Source organism: Phlebotomus argentipes, unplaced genomic scaffold (assembly GCF_947086385.1).
Source record: "Phlebotomus argentipes unplaced genomic scaffold, Phlebotomus argentipes genome assembly contig_6, whole genome shotgun sequence".
Lineage (NCBI taxonomy): Eukaryota > Metazoa > Arthropoda > Insecta > Diptera > Psychodidae > Phlebotomus > Phlebotomus argentipes.
The window spans coordinates 3,383,912-3,399,646 of record NW_026776145.1 but is presented as its reverse complement, the minus strand read 5'-3'; the positions used below and the strand labels follow the sequence as shown (position 1 = coordinate 3,399,646).

Genomic DNA, 15,735 nt, shown 5'->3' with positions numbered 1-15,735 from the left:
TCCTCCCACTTACATAATCATCTCAATAACACTTCAATGAACCACGAGTCGAGCTGCGGTCTGCCAAAATTGGATATACATTTGTGTCCTTAAAATATTTGATTTTCTCTCATTCTCCATGGAAATTTACGCAAGCGACTCGCGAGTTGCTTTTGAAATCCCTATCATAAAATAGGCTCACATGGAAATCTGAGCAACATATAATTTCCTGAATTTTTAAATAGTTATGCAATTATTATGCAGATACATCTGCAAATGTATGGCGAAATCATCTTATTAACATGCACAGAAAACCTTTATTTTTGCTTTTTTCCATTATCAATCCAATCCTATGATTTTAAATCGACTTGAGTACAATTTTCTTCAATTTAATTAGTGTTAAAAACCTTTTCAGTTACTTCCAAATCGCCTCTTCACGCTCAGCGCCATCTGCTGCGAAACATTTCGGATGAGCCGATGAACATTTGACGAGTTTCCCATGCGTTTGTCATTATCTCAGCAATTGAAGCGTTTATCTAGTGTGTGAGGAAAATGTCAGAAAATTATATCGCATCCATCGCTCCGCGCTTTTGAGTGATTTTCCACTTGAAAAACTGTCGGTGCACATGTGAAAAGTGGTTAAAAGTGTAGTTTTAGTGTTTGATCACTCTGTTTGCCATGTGAAATGTGCGAAAAGTGTGCAATTGTGTGGAAATTGTGCATAAATCAAAACTTGTGTTTTCGATCCAATCACCCGTCCTCCTTCATTACCCCGCAATACTGTAAGTGCGAGTGAGATGCACTGTGTGTGCATAGGGACGTCAATCAGTTGTGTGGATTCAGAAAGGAAAATTTCTTGCTGATTTTTCACCTTCTTATTGTGCCATTATTGGTTAAATTTTGCCGAAAAGGTGTCCCGAGTGGATCGGGGTTGGGCGATGGGGTGGCAAGGGCGAGGCAGAGTCGCATGCAAGGGCGGAAAAGCCAGTGAAAAGGTCGCAGGGCAGTGCGTCGCGAAAAACAATGGGGACGTCGTGGAGGAGCCCAAGCGGCCATTTATTGACTCCGGGAGGGCGTCCCGAGGGCTCCGACGCCGTCGAAGCACTGCCGGAGAGCAAAACCTTGACTTTCTGGCGGTTCAGAGCGAGCGCCTCCCACCCCTTTTGCCCAGCAGGGTGTGCTTGCGAAGGGGGAAAATGCGGCGCCTCCCGACCCTCTCTGGATGGCAGTGTCTGAAGGCTGGCTCAATGAAAATACCGCACGGGAAATCGATAAAAAAAAAATCCCACCCTCAGACGCGTCTCATTCATGCACACGAACCACTTTCGCGTCACCCCCGAGAGTGGGTCGAGTTTCATTGATTCGCGCCAGAGTGGGTGGATATGTCGCATGCCCGTCGACCGAGCGGGACTTCCGGGATGTTGAGGAGACAATCGTGAGTCACTTGAGATTGCATTCAGAGACAGCCTTTATCGCCCTCGTGAGCGTGTCTCCGGGCCATTTCACTTGCGGGAGCCTCGCAGATTGTGGCGAAAGAGGAGTGAGTCAATTTCTCCGGAATTGTCACTTAAGTTCATGCCTCTATCGCGCTCACTTCCCAACCAGCTGATAGACTTTACCAGTGCTGACCACAATTGTCGCAGTCGTCGAAGAATTTCTCCCGGAGCGTGACGAGAGAAATGGGGAGGAATTGGACGATGAAAAGAATATTTAATTAGTGGGAAATTGAAGATATTAACTCAGTCGCTTGCCTCTCAATTTGATTGGCCATGCTGGGGACACTAATTCCTGGCATCCGCTTCTTTTCTCTCATGTTCCCGATGGTCAATTCATTTTCGTTGTCAGACAGTAAGAACCCTCAAAGCAATTTCTCTCCCTGAACTTCTCAGGGAGTCGCTAATTGAGCGCCGTTTTGAAATTAGCAACTAATGTTGGTCAGAGAGTCGCGAGATTGCTGGTTTGAATGCCCCTGCAGAGCTCGATAAATGCTCAAGTGATTCGTGAGTGAATCACTCGAGAATTGTGCAGGAATCTGGGGAGATTATTGAGATGATTAAACACTTTCGAAAACTACTTGACGAGCATTAGCAAGAAGCTGGGCCAAGGGCAGCGGCGATGGCAATAATACTCCACTTAGCGTGGAAAGTTAACACTCAATTTACCAACATATTCAACTTTAATTCCTAAATCCTATTTTTGGGAAATATAAAGGAGTTTTTCACACTCCTCGTGATATATAGAATTTGTGTAATCTGGGAAGAATCACTACAAATTACTACACATCGTCACAAGATTGCTAATTCTCAATAGTCTCTAATTTAATACTACCTTGATAAATGAAGCGAAGTCTTCGCGAGTTGAGCGTTTAGTTTAGAATTGCCGACAAATGTGGAAAATATTCGTGCGCGCTTCTGGAATTAAGTTATGCACTGATGAATTTGTCTTGAGATGCGAAAGAAGTCGTGAGCATACGAGTGAATTGAGAGTCTCTCAAAGTGTATCTTGCTAATAGCATCAGTCAATTTCCCAAGATTACGGCGTGAATTTTTTTCCTCCACGCGAAACGGATTTTTAATTAAAAAATCCAACAGAGAGCGAGATAGTAGAGGCGAAGCCGGGCGTAATGGCGGTGGAAGAGTTGAGTGCCGGCGAGTTGTGCAGAGTTGAGCCGAGTGTCTCGGTGTCTTGAGGAGTGGAGTGTTGGAAAAACAATTGGAATTACATTCGGCAGAAAGTATAAATGATTTTTTAATCCGCATGAAGAGTGTGCACAGCGGATGAAGAGGGAGACGGAGAGATTCATCAGCAATTCACGGTGTCAATATTTGGGTGATGCCACTCGTGAATCAACACGGGCATGAGTCAATTGGAAAAATTTCCTCCCAACTCTCCGGGATTGTTGACATGTGATTTTGAGATGTTTAATACTCGAGGAGAGAGTGTGTGTATGGTTTTTATGATCGAGCCAGAGGAGTTCTGAGGCCGCGAGGAGGAAGCATCTCAAGAAAATTCAATTGGCAAGAACAAATAAACTGCCTTTCTGCATTGCATGCAATGATGTTGCTGGGCGGGGGGATTGAAAGGCGGAAGAGAGGCAGGAGAGGATGCAGTAAACAAAAGACTTTGTGTGATTAAAATGCCAAGAGAGCAAGAGTGAAATGGGAGGAAAACACTCTGCAGAAGGCATGATAGAACATGAGTGGCGGAAAGGGGGTGGCAAAGGCGGAAGAATTGCGGGTAAACATTTTGGTTTGCAAGTCGGTCAACAAAGTATCTATTTTTCATCCCTCCAGCTAGATTGCATGAGAGATTGAGCGAGAGCCTCCGGGGAATTCTCGCATGTGAGATTTCATTGTGGAGCAAAAGAGCACCTGTAATCGATCTTGTGGGATGAATAATTGAATTTTCACCATGTTTTCGCTCTGTTATCTGAATTTTGTACTTATGAGAATGTGTGCAAGTTAATAATGAAATGGGAAAATGTTCATTGGGTGGGGAGGGAAAAAAAGGCGAAACAGTTTCCAACTTGCCTCAAGACTTGACCGATACTGCTTAATCACTAGAGATAACTTTAAACATTTATCAATGTTTAGCTTGTAGTTCGAGCCACGTTTTGTGTAAAGTTCTCAGACACTTGAGGAGGGCGAGAGAGAGAGAAGCTTAAAACAGTAGCCTGAAATCTGTGCTGTGACCATGGGGAAATGTCTGAAGACGAGCAAATTATCTTCCGTCTCCTGAATTATTTATTTATCTTTCCTGTGCACTTAAAGGTATTACACAGCAATTTTACAAGCTTCTCTCATATTCTTTCACAATTCATTAAGGCAATATGAAATTAGGGTTTCAGATGATTCTGCTTATCTCTGCCGTTAGACGAGTTATTAATTGAAAAGTCAAGATTTTCCTCTCTAAGCAGTTCAGCATTTGAGATGAGACGGAAGATTTCTTTTCTCCGTCAATCTGTGCTACATTGGAGGCCGTTTTGAGTTCGTGGATATCAATTTGCAGTATATTTTGGACAACTGAATGCTTCACAATATAATTATGGCCAAAAAATGTGCAAGTAAGCACATGTAGTGGGATGTTCCTTGACATGAAAATGGTAAAATTCAATATCGAACACGGAGATTTTTATTGCTTACAACGATAGAGCGCGAGAGTCGAAGCGAATTAATCTCTAAAAGCTGTGACTAATTGAATAATGGAAATAATATCCATTGTGGGAGATTTGTGGCATAATTGCCGCCCGCGCAATCTTTCCATAAAGCTGCCGATGATGGTGTGTTCGTCATCTGGAGATGTGATGGAATGAGGAGAGGCAGAAAAAGAGTGGCAGCAGCGCCTCTTGAATGAAGTGCTAAAAGTGTCTCATTTCACGCAATGCATTTTATTTTTACGAGTGAATTCTCACTCGATGTGGCTCCAAAACGGTCTCCTCAATGTGTGGGGGATTCTTCGCGCGCGGAAGAGAGCTGGAAAGCACATGCTGGGATGAGGAATGTCATGGAAGAGGCACATTATTGGGAAACGCGGCCCGCAGTAAATAGATAAACTCGTGGAGTTCAAAAGTGCGCCACATTTTTGCCTTCTTCAATTCGCTTCATCTCTCCTGTCTGTTCTGTTTCAATGGCTGTGTTGATGGCATTGGCGCCTCCATTTATGGAATTTGTAATAAGCAATAAATAGCAAGACAAGAAATTAACAATAAAAGTGCGTGGTATCTCACAATTCCCTCTCTAGTCTGTTTTGTCGAAAAAAAAACGAGACTCGCTCTCTTTCCGTGTGTGTCTCTCCCTGGCTTTATACTTGATTTTAGAGTGCTCGCAAATAAAGTTCAAAGCATCATGAATCATTTTTATTGTTGATACCACACGAGGCAGGAAATTTTCCTCGAAAAGAATCTTTTGATATTAGACACTTTATCAGTGTATTTACAGTAAATATTTGTAATGTAGCATTAATGTTAATTGCATTTTCCCTCTTCTTTCTCTCTCTTTCTCTTCAACAGCAATTTGTGGCATTTACTAGCAAAGCGCGGAGTTTCAGGCGACAGTGAGAGTGTGAGAGACACAATAGGAATTCCACAAGGGAAGTGATCGAAAGTGGAAACTAAAATTATGGCCTGAAGATCGAGTGTGTGTGAAGAGCATTGATTGTGGCTTAACGAGGAAGAATCACACAACGAAGAGATGTCAAGTACGAACGGCGAGAACAATGTGAAGATGCAGTCACATGAGATCTACGAGAATCTACCTTGTCAGTCAATTGTGTCGGACTCTGTGACAAAGATCAAGAACAACGAGTCGATCATAATTAGTAATAGCAATCAAAATGTGGCGTCGAAGCCTAATCTGGCCAAAGAGTTGCTGTACGCGACACCGCTAAGGAAGTCCGATCGCTTCAAGGGTCGCGATCGTAGTGGCAGCCACCGACCTCCGCGACCGAGTCACTTGGAGGGATTCCCCGAGTCGGCTCAGTACGCTGAGAAGGTGAACAATGCGGAGAATAATCGCTGCGAGTCCTTGCCGTCGGTGGAGGGGAGCAACTTGAGTTCAATACCCAATCAGGATCCTATTCTGGAGCAGAGGCGCATCAGGAACTTCCTTAAGGATCCGGCGGTGTCGCACAAGAAGCTGGAGCCAGTGTCCAAAGATAATCCCAATGCGAATTTCTCGCACTTGGCGCGGGAGGAGCACTTTGCTAATCTTGTGCAGCAGAATGTGATCACAGAGACGGAGGCGGTGGATCAAGACCCCGAGAGTCCGTCGAAGAAGAGTGAGGCAACAGACAAATTGGACTATCTCACGAATATCAATAACAAGCCGTCGCCAGAGAAGGAGAGTGTAACCAAAGCGAGCGAATGTGAGCCACGGACAGGTGATCGCGTCTACATTAATCGCGAGTGGGTGCTGAAGAAGATTGCCATGTGCCTGGAGCAGAGGATCTTCAAGAAGCCCATTCCCACGCCTGGTGGGAGCAGCAGCACTGAAGTGGCTCCGAGTTTGCCCATTGAGACGCCCTCAGGAAGTTCTGGCTTTCCGCCAAAAGCCTCCTCGAGCCACCATCAAGCGTCTAACTTACCTCAGGTCGGCTGCCTAGTGCTGGGATCCAATGGCTCAGGGAAGACCTCAATTTGTCGCAGTATACTTGAGGGTGTCTCAGGAACAAAAGGCATTCTTAATCGCAAGCTTCTCTGTTGTTACTTCATCAACTCACAGAATCCTGAGTGCAACAGCCTGAGCATGTTCGTGAGGAGTCTTGTTCTGCAAATCCTCAGTCACTCCAGTTACTTGAACTCCAAGGATGACGTGTCCGGAGAGGCGGGAGCTGAGGGAGTGGACTTGATCACGTTCGAGGGGAAGAAGATGGATAAGGCGAAGATTGACGAACTCGAGGAAATGCTAATATCTGAACTGAAACTGTCTGAACGTGTGGCAGAGTTTTGCGCCAAGAAATCACCAACAGGGAAGAAACCGGTAGTGAGACAGCAATCGGAACCCACGGAGAACCGAGGCGCTGAGGAGAATTGCACGGGATACGAGACTCATCCGCCGGGACAGAAGGCTGAGAAGCTGAGGAAACCCCATGCGGAGGTTGCAGAGGAGGAGCAGGCGAAGGTAAAGAGTCCGGGCAAGAAGGTGTCCAAAATTCCAGTATTGATCTCAAGTCGAGGCAGTCCGAAGGTGAGCGTGAGTCAGGAGGAGAATGACACTGCTGGAGCTTGTGGCGGAGCTGAACAGGTGACTCAGCAGAATTCTGTGACTGAAGAGCAGGAGGGAACCAGTGAGGCGGACACATTTTCCGCTCCAGAAGCCGATAGGCGTCCGCCAGCGGAGGAACCTGAGAAGGACGAGAAGGAGCAACCTGAAGATGAGACTGAAGTGTCGAAATCTCCTCCTGCTGAGGCGTCACTCAGATCCGAGAACATCCCACCGCCCCTGCCAAAGTCGAAGAGCTGCAGAACTGTGGTTGCAGATGGATACTATGAGATGCTCCTCAGCAATCCGGAGATTTTTGAGAGTCTCAATGTGGACAACATTGAGAAGAATCCCGACGAGTGCTTCAAGAAGGCTATTCTGTTTCCGCTGCTCGAACTGACGCCACCAAAGACAGCACTGCTTTTCCTCGTGGACTCCATCGATGAGAATTACATCAACGAGGGCAGCCTCATGTCCACGCTCAAGGGCAATCGCAGTGCCAACAAGAGCCGCAATATTGCCGAATTGCTTTCCAATCACGTTCATCTATTTCCCAAGTGGATGTTCATGGTGTGCACGGCGAAGAAGCAGAGCAAGCACATAACGAAGATGTTCACTGGCTTCAAGAAAATCACCCTCGATGATCTGCGGAAGAGTCATGTGGTGAAGGACGTGCAGGAGTATATAATAGTGCGTCTCAATGCGGACTTCAAGGGGCTGATTAATCTCACTAAGGACGTTATTGACAGCCTCAATCAGCTCTACTTGAAGTCCAACGGATGCATTCTCTATCTGCAGAAAGTGCTGAATGGAATCAAGGAGAATTTCTTCTCCTTCCGCGAAATAAAACTGATTCCCTGCACGCTGAACGGTCTCTACCTCTACATCTGCCAGAAGTCATTTAACAAGAAGCAGTACATGAAGATTCGACCCATTCTCAACATCCTGCTGGCCTGCAGTTCCTTCGTGGACCACATGTTCGTCTTCAACTGCCTCCGCACGCACAACTACTCAATTGACATGGAGGAGTTCCACAAGAGACTGCAGCTCATGCGAAACATTGTGGTGTTCGAGGGGGAAAAGCTGAAAATCTTCCACAACTCCTTCTGTGACTGGCTGGTGGACGTGAAGTTTTCCACGAAGAAGTTTCTGTGCGACGTGAATGAGGGACATGTGATGATCTCAATGTACTACACTCTCGTGAGTGACACTCTCTGTCCCAACAAAGTGCGTCGATTCATCTACCATCTGATCAAGTCGGGAGAGTATCTCACCAGCAAGAACATCAATCTTGACCTTATTCTCATTCTGCTGGACTCGAGAACCAACCTCAGTGACTGTTTCTACACAAATCTTCTCAATTGCTGCAAGATTTGTGAGGATGAGTGCATGAACGATATGAATTTTCTGCCTAAGACACAAGAGATGTTGGAGAAATTCCTCAATTCTCTGCTAAATCCCGACTTGTCCAATTTCCTCTGTGACTTCTTCAAACCAAATCTCCCCACTGACGCCAAAACCCTCAAGATGCTCATCGAAGCGGGAATCAACAATGCTGAATCACAGGTAAGAAGCAATTGAATAAGCCACTGGCGAGATTTCTCACTCAGCTTCCTTTCATTTCTTCGCAGCTCTCGTATGAGTCATCAATCAATTCACCCGTGCTGTCGGATAAATCGCAGAATATTGACTCAGAATTGGCGGAGTTGCTCATCTCGAGTGAGAGGAGTTGTCACCACGAAGTGCAACGATCAACGAGTCACGCCGGTGGAGCGGATCAGTCTCTCACGTTGGACGACGCGAGCACGATGCAGCAAATGTCGGACTCGCACTGCTTGGATCTGCACAAAGGAAAGGCGCTGATTCACTTGCTGGCCAACGAAGGCAATCACGTGCTGCTGGAGAGGGCTCTGAAGGCGTGCAAGGATCCGATTGATCTGGAGATTGAGGATGTCAATGGGCAGACAGCACTCAACATTGCCAGTCGCAATGGTCACATCGATGTGGTGCGTCTGCTGCTGAACTTCACGCAGCCTCTGGCAGATGGCACGGGACGCGTGCGAGGTGTGGATGTGAATCACGCGGATCGCGACGGATGGACTCCACTGAGATCCGCCTCATGGGGTGGACACACGGAAGTCGTACGACTGCTCATTTCACATCCAGGATGTGCCATTGATTGTGCCGACAAGGAGGGCAGAACGGCTCTGCGAGCGGCCGCTTGGAGTGGCCACGAGGATATCCTGAAGATACTCATCGAGGCAGGAGCGAATGTGAATTCGGTGGACAAACAGGGAAGAACATCTCTCATCGCTGCATCCTATATGGGTCAGTATGACATCGTGGAGATCCTTCTGGACAATGGAGCCGATGTGAATCATCTGGATCTCGATGGAAGAAGTGCTCTCTGTGTGGCGGCACTCTGTGGAAGTTCTGGGTGAGTCAAAACCTGTGTGAATCATGCGTGCTTCAGAGATTTATGTTTACCCTCTGTCATTGCAGGTACAATCGAGTGATTTCGACTCTTCTGGAGCACGGAGCGCACACTGATCAGCTGGATAACGACGGAATGTCAGCTCTGCTAGTGAGTTCGTTCGAGGGAAATGCGGAGATTTGCGAATTGCTGCTCGAGAATGGAGCAGATCCGGATCTGGCGGATTACATGGGAAGAACACCTCTCTGGGCGGCTTGTACTGCTGGACATGCTTCGGTGGTGCGATTGCTGCTCTTCTGGGGATGCAGCATTGACTGCATGGACTCAGAGGGTCGCACTGTGCTGAGCATCGCATCGGCTCAGGGGAATTTGGAGTCTGTGCGACAGTTGCTCGACCGAGGCCTCGATGAGACCCATCGGGACAATGCCGGCTGGACGCCACTCCACTATGGCGCCTTTGAGGGATATGCGGACATCTGTGTTCAGCTGCTGGAGTCCGGGGCGAAAATCGATGAGTGCGACAATGAAGGCAAGACAGCTCTTCATCTCGGTGCCCAAGAGGGACACAATAGTGTCGTGGAAGCTTTGCTGGAGATTCACGCAGCTTGTGTGGATCAGAAGGCGCATGATGGGAAAACGGCTTTCAGGCTGGCTTGTCTTGAGGGGCACTTTGATTGTGTCCAGACACTTCTCAAGTACGGAGCGGATGTCAATTCTAGGTGAGTTCCTCTCTTTCCATTACAAAATTTAGTTTCTACTACTGTTAACTTCATCATTTCCCAGAGATGCTGATTCCCGAACAACGCTCTACATCTTGGCGCTGGAAAATAAGGTGAAAGTGGTGAAGTTTCTGCTAGAGTGTGCCAATCTGGATGTCAACTGTGCCGACAGCGAAGGCCGAGCAGCGCTGCATGTGGCCGCTTGGCAAGGACACGCTGAGATGGTGCGACTGCTCATCACGGCGGGCGGCGCTGATGTGAACGCCATGGACTTGGAGTGCAGAACTCCACTGCACTCATGCGCTTGGCAGGGGAATCACGAGGTGATGGACATTCTGCTCTGCTATGGCGCCATTCCGGATCATGCGTGCAAACAGGGCGCCACCGCTTTGGGGATCAGCGCTCAGGAGGGTCATGAGCAGTGTGTGGCGATTCTCCTGCAATTCGGGGCGAATCCCTACAAGTCTGACCACTGTGGGCGGACACCCATCAAGCTGGCGGCAAAGTCCAACAGGAACAACGTTCTCAGGATACTGGAGACGTTCGCGAAGAACAACAGCGAAGCTCCTCCGGTAATCAAGTCACCGGATCGCCCGGATAAGCCACCGATTGGGGGCAATCCGTCGCCCAATTCATCTAACTTGCTCATGCCCAATGTGGCCAGTGCGACGGGATCCACGCAGAGCAGCAATTTCTACGAAAACACAATGCACTCCGATCACAGTAGTCTTCAGAAGCGCAAGAGTGTCATTTCTAGTCACTCGACCGGGAGCAGCAATGAAGTGAGACAGCTCAATTGCCACTATATGCACGACAAATGCTGAGCTAATAACGCCTCTTTGCAGGTTCCGATCTCTTTCACGCAGCAACTGCAGAAGCACTCACGACATCATGGATCACGCAGCACGCAATCGAGTCAGGGCGGCGCAATTGTTGTCACGAACAACAGCAAATTCAGCAAAAACCCCATGAAACATGCTCAGGTTCTACCCAATGTTCAAGAATATCATCAAACCAATATTGGTGAGTCCCCTTTTGGGCTTTATTAGCCAATTTATAGAGTGTAAAATGTGAAATTAGTTGCATTTTACGCCTAATTTAACTTCTGCAATAAACATCTGAATATGTGGGCCATTGAATTTAATTACCTTTCGCCAAAAATTCAATTAAAAGCTGGCACATGCAAATTGAATAAATTAGCAGGCTATTTGTGTTCATTGCGTACATTATTAAGCTCTTTATATGGGTCATAATGAATGATAATATATGATAGCAGTAGAATATGATTAAAAGCCTTTTCAAAAATAATGGTGATTATAGGTAGTTTGTATTAAAACTTTATAAAATATATATCAAAAAGTTTTGTAAGAACGCTGTTTGTAGACATTTTAACTCAGTCATGTTTTTTTCTTTAAGTTTTCTCCTAAAAAATTCGAACTGTTTTAAGTTTATTGTCCATTTGCAGTGAATGAAGCGGATTTGTTTGACTTGGGCTGCATGTCGCCACTTTATGCCACTCCGCCGCACTCGCCGAGCAGCGATATCAGCTCTCCGGGGCAACACTTGCCGCCGCATCACTTTGAGGAAATTGGCGGCAATGTCGGAGGAGCCACAAATCAGCCGATCAACTCCACGGATCAGCATTTTGCCAGAGACACGCACATGCGAATAATTCTGGGGAACAACAACAAGGATTCCCACAAAGATTCATCAGCGTAAGTGTGATTTGTTTGCCGGCAAAAGTGAGAGAAAAATTGATTAATGGAAATGGGGTGTTTTTGCACAGGAAATCCTCAAAGAGGAGCGGAATCGCCACCAATCCGGCTGTTCGAATGATCCGCAGCCGCTTCGATTCGGCGGCCAATCTCATCAGACGCACAAACAACATCTTGTCCAGCAGCAGCAATCAAGGATCATCGAGCATTGGCGTGAAATCTGGCACATTTCAGTGGCGCAAGGAGAGTCAGATGTAGAGTGTTTTGGGCCTAATTTTCAACAACTCACAAGTCATGGTTTCGTTTTGACCCTTGTTTGCTTGATGAGGTGAATTTCCCCGGATTTCTGGTCTCTTAAAGTATTCTTCTCCCTCGGACAATGCGAGCGAGACTGAGATTATAAAAAAGCACACATTTTGAGAATCACAAGACACAGAAGAATTTAAATGTGAGCAATTGATACAAAGGCTAAAAGATATTTTCATGTTTATTTTTGTCCCTTCGCATGGAAAATATTTTTGAAAATGACATTATTGATTGAATATTGTGGGAGATACAGATAAACTGATTAGGTTATAAAATAAAATAGGACGTAAAGTAGGATTAGTGAGAGAAAGTACACAAGATACGAATTATTTATGTTCTATTTATTCATTATTTTGTACGTTTTATTATTTTAACTATATGCTTAAATTCTAGTCGTGATGAAGAGTGATTTCATGGATACACTTTCTCATTTTTTTTTTTTAATTTCATTTGAGACATGGAACTTTATTTTTTAAATGTGAATATAAAGAAAGTCCTGATCTTTGAGATGCATTTTATCATAAATGATGATTAAACGTGGACTCTGCTTCCCTAATGATTTATTTTTTTGTCTTTCTTTCAACTTAAGCAATGAATGTAAAAGGACATATATTAATTAAAAAAGAAAAACAGAATAGTCAATAATTTCCAATGGCAATAGATTGTTACTTTGCAGGACAATGTCTTCACTGACGATAATAGTATTTTGGAAGGTAAACAAAACTAATATCACTTTAATCTTAAAAAAAAAACCTCACATTGCAATTTCAGAAAAACGATATTTTACTCTTCGCAAACTATCCAGGAAAAATCTATAGAAACTACTTTCTTAAAACATAATAGTTTGAGGCTTTTCACGCCATCGCCTTTCACAAATAAAAAGCAAGCAGATTAAAAAGATGACAAAAAGAATATATTACAGAGAAACGAATTATTCAGAAGAAAATTGCATTATATAGACGAGAAAATATAAAAAAAAATTCAAATTTATAACACTTAACAAAGTAAAAAGGAAATAAAAAGAGTAAATAAAGAAAATTCTGCCCTTTAGCACTTAGTTTAGCTTATTCCACCATCATTTCAAATTTGTCCACTTCGTCGCACATTTCGTTGAATGAAGTGCAGAATTCATCGAGTTCCTTTTGCTGCAAAGGCAAGAAAAAAGTGTAAAAAATGGAGTCAGAAGGATGACTTAAGAGGGAACACTCACATGCTCTAAATCCTTCTTGCTCGTTGTTGCCTTTGGCTTCCCCTCCTTCTGCTTCTTCTTGTATTTCAGGATCTGCTGCTCCTCCACCGTCAGATCTGCCACCTCTTCCTCATCCAGGACATCTTCCTCCGATTCGCTCTCCTGCAGCTTCGGCTTCTTCGGACGGGAATAACTGCGATTGGCCGCCGGCCTTTCAGGCTCAAACAGATTCTCCACAAGCGGCGTCTCCTTGGCCGCCGTTCGCGATGTGGAAGGCATGGCTTGCTCAAGAGTGAGCTGTTGTACTCTCCTGTTGCGCCGAATCGGAGAGATGGGAGCGGCAGGACGCTTCTTCTTCGGCACCAGTGCCTTCACGCGCTCCCGCTCCTTCTTCAGCGCCTCCTCGCCGTGCTTCTGCACGACCTCCTCGTCCGCTTCCAAGGAGTTATCAGGATCTTCGAGCTCGAATCCAAAGAAATTCTTCACTGTGAAATCCGCGGTTGTGCGTTTGCTCATCTGAGACTTATTGAGAGATTCCGGAGTGGTTTTTTGCGCCACATTAGATGTTTGCGCACCGGATTTGCCCCGATCTGTGCTTGTGGCGGCCTGAGGCACTCTCGGCGGTGGCTTGAGCCTCTTCGGAGTGGCCTTCACGATCATTTCACTGGCATAAGTAGGCAGGTGGTCCGTCGTTGACTGGTTTATGTACCTCGTTGTGGGCAGCATTACGCGAGTCTCATCCGATCTCCAGGGCGAATCATCTGCCTGCACACTCTTCCTCCTGCTCTCCGCTGGCGTTTCCGGGATATCCTCCTCATGGTGTTCTGCCACAGTCTCATCGGGTTCATTTTGCTAGAAAGGCAAAGAACGGAATGTCAGGAATAAAAGCTTATGAAACCATCAGAAAATACTCACATGCTCCAAATCATCATCATCATCATCATTTTCAATACAAGAAATATTCTCCGCCGCGGGCAACTCAGCAACAGCGCGATCCCTGATGGGCGTAGACGTCTGGAGATATTCAGCTTGCTTAGCCAACTCCTTTTGCTTCACCTTCGACACAATGTGCGCTGGAATTGACTGCAATTTGGACGCCTTGTTCTGAAACCTCCTGAGCGCCTGAGGGTCCCACAGAGGGGATTTTGCCTTAGCTTTAGCGCCCTTAGCCTTGGTGGCCTTAGCTTTCAGCCCTCGGGGTCGCTTCTTCTTGGGCTTCTTCTCGAGACTGCCCTGACTGGATGAGAAATCATAGACGGCGGTACTTGGGCCAGCCACTTCCTCGTCCATCACAATCAGCTGCTTCATAGGCACTTCGGTGGCTTTTGTGTTGATGGTCTTGTAAATGGGCTTCTTTTCACCACTATTTCCGTGGATCGTCTGAGGCGGCCCGTTTTTTGGCACATCTTTCACCTGATTCTCCTTATCTGAGGCGTCGGAAGAGACACTTTCGGACTCTGTCTCCTCAGCCACCACCGGAACATCCTCACTCTCCTTCGGAGGCGCTTTCGCTCGGTTGCGAGCTCTCGAAGATGCAGGAACTTCCTTCTTTTTGGCAGCTGCCGGCTTTTGCTTGACCGCGGCTGGTTTCGGCTGAACCTTCTTCACCTCAACTTCCTTCTCCTTCGATGTGGCAGCCTTGTTTTGTGTCTTCGCCACTGGTTTCGGCTTTTCCATCACTTTTGCTTCCTTCGCCTTTTGCTTAGGATTTCCCGCCACTTTTTCCTCCGTCTTCTGCTCCTTCTTCGCCCTTGCCGTTCTCCTTAGCGGCTGCTCAACCTTCTTATTCGTATCTGCCTTAGGCTCATTTTCCGCAGGCTTCGCATCAACTTTCTTCCTTATTCCCTTGCCTTTGCTGGGACCCGCCACAGGCTCAGTCTTCTCCGCCTTACTTGAGCCAGCTGTTTCGACAGAAATTACCTTCGCCTCTTGCTTCTTCCTGCCACCAGTAGTTTTCTTCTCAGCTTTGCTCTCCACCTCGACGTCTTCAGAAGCTTTTGTGGGCTTTCCGGTCTTCTTCTTAGGCTTGCTCAGCTCTTCCTCTGCAGGAATCTTTTTCCGCGATCGAGGCTTCACGGTTTCAGCAGAATCTCTTTCTGTCTCTACAGTCTCTGCATCTCTCACAGCACGCTTGGAAACCTGATCTTTGGGCACAATCTTGGCCTGCTCTGCTATAGCGTCCGGAAGATTTTGCTTGATTCGGACCAATTTGATAGACAAAGGCTTTACCCCTGCGGCGCTCTTTGCCTTCGCGAACTTTGCCCTGGTGACCCTGCCACTGGTATTCATAGCATCTAGCCCGAAAGACTTCCTAATTGGGGCCTCATCCGCCTTTTTCTTTCTGCCTTTCGAGGGCGCCATATCGCCAATTGCAGCTTCCCTGAGTCGCCGAAAAGTAAGGTTACCACCTGTGTCACTGCATTATGCATAAGATTCTCGCGTTAATCACTTACCCAAAGAGGAATTTCCGTTGCCTGTGAGAGATTTATGCAATTTCTGCTTGCTTTAAGATCCTCTCTGTATGTGAAAACACGATAAAAACTCAGAGAACTTTTCCGCCAATTCGCACTTCACTTTGACATCCAAAATGGCCACCGACGTGAAGTCATCTGCACTTTAATATCCACTTCGCCAATTTTCGCCTTTTCGCCACCAGAAATTGAAACTACGATCAAAAAGAACCAAAAACAGCTTT

The 15,735-nt window shown here is 46.2% G+C and overlaps 2 protein-coding genes across 2 annotated transcripts; one reads left to right on the top strand and one right to left on the bottom strand.

The window, feature by feature from the left end:
- Positions 1 to 519: 519 nt before the first annotated feature.
- On the top strand, positions 520 to 12,901 carry LOC132265162 (uncharacterized). The gene is made up of 8 exons (XM_059765712.1): positions 520 to 761; positions 4,988 to 8,243; positions 8,309 to 9,114; positions 9,180 to 9,830; positions 9,895 to 10,612; positions 10,676 to 10,853; positions 11,296 to 11,545; positions 11,617 to 12,901. Exons 2-8 carry the CDS (start codon positions 5,169 to 5,171, stop codon positions 11,801 to 11,803), a joined length of 5,865 nt encoding a protein of 1,954 aa, XP_059621695.1. The 5' UTR covers positions 520 to 761; positions 4,988 to 5,168; the 3' UTR covers positions 11,804 to 12,901.
- On the bottom strand, positions 12,894 to 15,645 carry LOC132265163 (nucleolar protein dao-5-like). Its single transcript, XM_059765728.1, has 4 exons — positions 15,494 to 15,645; positions 13,956 to 15,420; positions 13,062 to 13,892; positions 12,894 to 12,996 (listed from the first exon to the last, which is right to left on the bottom strand). Exons 2-4 carry the CDS (start codon positions 15,399 to 15,401, stop codon positions 12,916 to 12,918), a joined length of 2,358 nt encoding a protein of 785 aa, XP_059621711.1. The 5' UTR covers positions 15,402 to 15,420; positions 15,494 to 15,645; the 3' UTR covers positions 12,894 to 12,915.
- Between the last annotated feature and the right edge of the window lie 90 nt (positions 15,646 to 15,735).

Excerpts from the sequence above, each read along its gene's own strand:
- LOC132265162 (XM_059765712.1), top strand. The coding sequence starts at position 5,169 with ATGTCAAGTACGAACGGCGAGAACAATGTGAAGATGCAGTCACATGAG. Across the intron at positions 10,854-11,295 it reads ATATCATCAAACCAATATTG|TGAATGAAGCGGATTTGTTT; the intron begins GTGAGTCCCCTT and ends GTCCATTTGCAG. Across the intron at positions 11,546-11,616 it reads TCCCACAAAGATTCATCAGC|GAAATCCTCAAAGAGGAGCG; the intron begins GTAAGTGTGATT and ends GTTTTTGCACAG.
- LOC132265163 (XM_059765728.1), bottom strand. The coding sequence starts at position 15,401 with ATGGCGCCCTCGAAAGGCAGAAAGAAAAAGGCGGATGAGGCCCCAATT. Across the intron at positions 13,893-13,955 it reads ATGATGATGATTTGGAGCAT|CAAAATGAACCCGATGAGAC; the intron begins GTGAGTATTTTC and ends TTGCCTTTCTAG. Across the intron at positions 12,997-13,061 it reads GCAAGAAGGATTTAGAGCAT|CAAAAGGAACTCGATGAATT; the intron begins GTGAGTGTTCCC and ends TTGCCTTTGCAG.